The sequence below is a fragment of the Cucurbita pepo genome, chromosome 7 (genome assembly GCF_057944985.1).
Source record: "Cucurbita pepo subsp. pepo isolate OVF chromosome 7, ASM5794498v1, whole genome shotgun sequence".
NCBI classification, from domain to species: domain Eukaryota; kingdom Viridiplantae; phylum Streptophyta; class Magnoliopsida; order Cucurbitales; family Cucurbitaceae; genus Cucurbita; species Cucurbita pepo.
In genome coordinates, this window is record NC_141804.1 from 7,028,693 (window position 1) to 7,034,007 (window position 5,315).

At 43.8% G+C, this 5,315-nt stretch overlaps 1 protein-coding gene across 1 annotated transcript; it reads right to left on the reverse strand.

The window, feature by feature from the left end:
* Positions 1–2,971: 2,971 nt before the first annotated feature.
* Positions 2,972–3,622, reverse strand: LOC147791883 (uncharacterized). Its single transcript, XM_087125581.1, has one exon. The coding sequence runs from the start codon at positions 3,620–3,622 to the stop codon at positions 2,972–2,974; it is 651 nt and encodes a 216-aa protein (XP_086981707.1).
* Between the last annotated feature and the right edge of the window lie 1,693 nt (positions 3,623–5,315).

Genomic DNA, 5,315 nt, shown 5'->3' on the forward strand with positions numbered 1-5,315 from the left:
CTGGCGGCCAAGTACTGGAGGATTGAAGACCTACTGGGAGGAGGTAAACCACCGGGACTGGCGGTGTGCGAGCTCAAAGAAGAGGTGGCTAAACTGCAGCGTGGATGAACCGAACTCCATCGTCGAAGCAGAGAAGAGCTCGTGCTGGTTTAAGGCAATGCAGGAAGAGATGCGCAATCTTAGTGAGGAGTAGACAACCCTGCTTGTCGACAGCTGAAGAGGCATTCTTATTCCTCTGCTCGACGTAATCTTCCGGTCACCTCTTCCACCGTTAGGTCTCACGTCAAGTAATGTCTCGATCGAAATCGCGACTTGCTCGAGGTGATCTAGGGCGACCTACAGCTTATTCTTCACGATTTCTATCTCGCTGATGCTCCCACCGAGAGTGGTGATGCTATTGGCGAGCCTCATGATCTGCATTGAAAAATCATCGACAGATTTGCCGTCCTTAAAGCGGATCTCCGAGAGCTCCTTCGACAGCTGCTCGATGTTGGACTCCCGCACTCGCTACACACCAACCCGACGAGATTTGATCCCCTCTTAGGTCGATTGGGCGGTGCGCTTGGTGGAGAGAGATGCCACCATCTCTGGAGGCACAGACCACAATACGGTAGCGAACGCCAGCCAGCTGATCCTCCCGATACTCGATCGTTTCTTCTTCCTCTGGCTCAACAGCGTGCCACAACCCTTACGCTTGTAGGTTGACGTTCTAACCAATTGAGCTATTCAACTTGGCTTCTCCACAATGATATAACACCGGTAGATGAACGAGGCTCTAATACCACGTGTTATCTTTGACTGAGTGAATGTGTAACGCCCCTAATTTTCTTTAACCTAATTAGTGACGTCACCCATGCATACTTATCTCATTAGGCGGAAGCTCATCATAAATAACCTTGAAATAGTCTTTCATAAAAATTCATGAATCCAAAACAAAACCTAAACTCCGAAAATAAACCTTCAATACTAAATTCAAAATAAATCCAAATAAAACGATACTCAATCCTATACCTTAAAATAGTCTAATAAAAGTAAACTCCTAAAAATATCCCGTCTCCAACTTCCATGGTGGCCTCAGCTCCGCCGTCAACCGTACATTGGCGCCTTGCCTTTACCTGAAAAATGTAGGTAGCACGTGGCTTGAGTATTTTATGAAATACTCAGTAAGTCACCCCACTGTTGGGGTTAGGAATGCAAACACATGCAACATATGAGCGGGACCTAACTTTTCATAAACTTTTCATAGCCTTGGGCGCTTTTCTATTCCGGGTAGGGTTGGATGTGTGGTACTCCTTCACACATGGCCCATGTACGTGTACATGAACCCACCAGGCGGGCTCTTATAGGTACCCCCTGGGTCTGACTTGGTCGGGCACAACGTGTTACACGTAGCCGGACACCACAGAACAGAAAAGGGCCCGCATGATATCATGGCGAACATAAATATCGTATTTCATTCTTTTGTATCATAAAGGGGAAGAATCCCGATGCACGTGACATACATATATGCATGAGGTCCCTTAACATATTTAACATGGCATTACATAAGCAGTGCTAACATTGCATTTACGTTTCTTACATCACATGACATCTCACATGACTTATATTACATGGCATATTACATAACATTCCAGTTGCATATACATCTCATAACATGACTCGATAATTCTACGTGTATCTATGGCATCAAACAACATATTCATGGCATACAATACTAACATCTCATTCATGACATAACATAAACAGTCAACAGTCAACACAAGTTCATACGTCACATAACATACACAATCTACGGTCAACACAATCTATACATCACATAATCATATCACATAAAATATGGTGCATGCAGGGGCCACAGGGCACGCACCATCATACAACACGTAGAAAGCTAACTCCAATAGTAAGGCCACTTACCTCGATGGTCTTGGTTGAAGTCACTCACAACGAGCTAATCCCAGCGGTTAAATATGTCCTCGGATGGTAAAACTAAGGGTAGAAACGGCTTCGGAAGGACCAAAAACCTTGGAATCGATATATTATAGTGATACCGATTCACCAAGCCGAGCTGCCGAGCCGACCAATTAAGCTGCCAAGCTGAGCTGCGGGATTTGACGGAGCCGAGCTGCGGGTTTTGACGGAGCCGAGCCGCCGTACACGTCAAGCCGAGCTGAGAGCACGCGTGCGGAGCCGAGACCAAGGCTGCAGCTCGCGTCTGCGTTGGGCCGAAACGCACAGGGCCCGCATTCGTTCCGTGGGCTGGTCCAGAGGCCGAACGTGAACCCGACCCGTTTTCCTTCATCTTCCTTACCCGAAATCTCACGAAAACCCTAATCGTTGCTGCGCCGCCAACGACGACGTCACAATCCCGATTCCGATGATGCGACGACACCCCTCGCCTATTCCGACCGACGCGCAACGATATTCAACACCGATAGCCTCGGTCGCTTCTCCCTCCGGCCACTCACCGAAGAAAATCCAGCGAACCACCTCACACGTTTTTCCTGGCTAACCCTCTCGATTTTTCCATACTCTCAGATATCCTCGAAAACCCTAAACGTTTGGAGAGCAAAAGTTGTTTTCAATGAAGGTGGAGAGTTGTATATGGGAATATAAAAGGTCTTTATGACTTTTCCATTAAGGCAGTAATTTCCTTGCTAGAAATCATACATTTTCCAGCGACAATAAATGCAGCATAATATCTTTTCGTTTTGGCAGCAAAAATAAAATCTTAGCATAAAATGTAAAATAAATAAAACAAAAATTCGAATCCTTACATTATCCCCTCCTAAAAAGGACTTTCGTCCTCGAAAGTCTCCCTAGAAATAACTCTGGATACTTTTCTCTTATCTCATCCACTTGTTCCCATTACGTAACTTCCCCTACTAGTTTTTAGAATCCTTTGTGCCGCCTCCCGAGCAATCCTTGGCCACGTGGTCCTCCTTTCCACACCGAAAACAGGCTCTAATGTGACCTAAACATTTACCCCAGTGATTTTTTCCACACACTTATTACACTTAGGCTTGCCATCTAATTCGTTTTCATGTTCGTGACGACGTTTTTGTCCCACTGACGATGAAGGGGTTTCATGCGAACTATCAAGTCCTTCCATAGACTTAGCTGCTCTCAAGGCGACAGCGTAAGTGGCAGGTGCAATCGCCTCAATAGTTTTACGAATCTTCATATCTAACCCCAGCACAAATCGTCGGGCTGTCTTGTAGTCTGTGTTCACTAATTCTGGGGCAAAACGCTTTAGCTTAGAAAATTCTCTGGCATAGGTAGTAACAGTACGCCCCCTCTGACTCAATTGGGTAAACTCCTGCTGCTTTCGCAACTGGATATCCTCTGGATAATATTCTTCAGAGAAGGCATCCTTGAACTCCACCCACGAGATTGCACCACCCTCGGGACTAATAAGGTCGCGGGTGGCCTGCCACCACAATTCTGCATCATCACGCAGCATAAACGTAGCACACTCTACCCTATGGGCCTCAGGGCAGTTGGTCAACACAAATACTGACTCAATGGACCTCAGCCACATTTGTGCCACCGTTGGATCTTCAGATGCCCCCTTAAAAGTTCGAGGGTCACCCCTCTTGAAATCCCGCAAGTACCTAGCCTCCATAGTTGATGTAGAAGCATTTGCTTGCTGGTTGGCAGTCAGATTTTGAATCACAGTTTGTAATGCATTTACTAGGGCAGCTGTAGGATCTGGTGCGGCCTGAGGTGCCGCTTGTGGCGGGATAGGCTGCTCTACAGAATCCTCTCATCTCCCATTACGTCCCCTTCCTCTTCCTCTACCCCTAAGTGGGGGTCGTCCCCTAAGACCTCCTCCTCGAGTTCTAGGTGGCATCTCGACAGTGCATGTAACCACTATGTCACACACTTATCTAATACATTCTATTCTAACATTCGTAGTCATGCAAGTCACGCATACATACAACTATAGCATTATCATAACCATCCGATAGTACATGACATATCATAACTTATGCCAACATATGAAACATGTATATCATATCATTCACCACAAAATACACATTCACTACTACATACATCATTAATTAAGAAGCTTTATTTTAAAAAAAGGCGTACCTGACGGCGACGACGCGTTTGCTGGAGGACCATGGAAGTACGTTAGGCCTACATTGAGGGGAAGCCTTCCCCTAGCAGACGCGTTTGCTGGAGGACCATGGAAACTTTCCCCTAGCAGACGCGTTTTAAAGCCTTGAGGGGAAGCCCGAAAGGGAAATCCCAAAGAGGTATCTGCTAGCGGTGGATCTGGATCGTTACAGAATGTGAGGAAATCGTTGACGGAGGAAAAAAGTCGAAAGAAAATGTTGGAAGAAGAAAATAACGGAAAAACAAAGAAAGAGACAGCATTTCAGATTCTGCACCGAAGACAAGATGATTTTATTCTTATTCAATTGACATATTTAAATAACCATTATATCCTAAAAATGGAAAGGAGTTGCAATTTAATTAAAGTCATTCCACTCCACCTATACATCCCACTAACTTTAGTTGTGAGGCGCTAACTAAACTAAAAAATAATAGGAATGACTTTTAATCTAAAATAAGATTTATCTAACAACGTCTATGAAAATCGTGGGTCGCCCTCGGCTGGTTGCGTACACCAAGTTGGGTCAAGTTCCTCTTTTGGGTTGAACAAATTAATGGACGTGCCTTGGGTTAATGGATGTTAGGTTGTCCAAACTTTGACATTCGAGTCAAATCTCGACCCATGGACTTCGTCGTTTCAATTCAAAATTGTAGAGGTCATGAAACTTTCTCCCTCTCCTCTTAGATCAATACTATAACGACCTCATGCTCGATTCCAGCCACTGTTCGTTCACCAATCACTTGCACAACAACTCCGAAAACCTCAAACGTGTTCCTAGCGCTAACATTCGTTGAAACGAGATTAGAAACGCATCGACGATCTCAACCTCGCAAACCCTCGGATCTGTGTTTCCAACTTGTGCGTTTTGTAGAGCAGTGGTGGAAGGTATTGAATGAGTTGAGGGAATGCACATGGGCTTAAGTAGGAGGTTTTTTTAATTGCAATTACAACATATTAAAATATTAATGTTCTAATTGATAAATCCTTAGGGTCGCATTTTATAACCATTTGATCTATTTTTTCCTTTTTTTTTAAAAAAAATAATAAATTCTTAGTCAAAATTTTTTTACAAAAAGTTTTTAAAAACTATTTTAATAGTTTAAAATAATAAAACAAAAATGAAAAAAATCTTAAATTTTGACTTTTTAGTTTTTAAAAATGAAGTTTATACCATTAAAAATGTAAAAAAGAAATA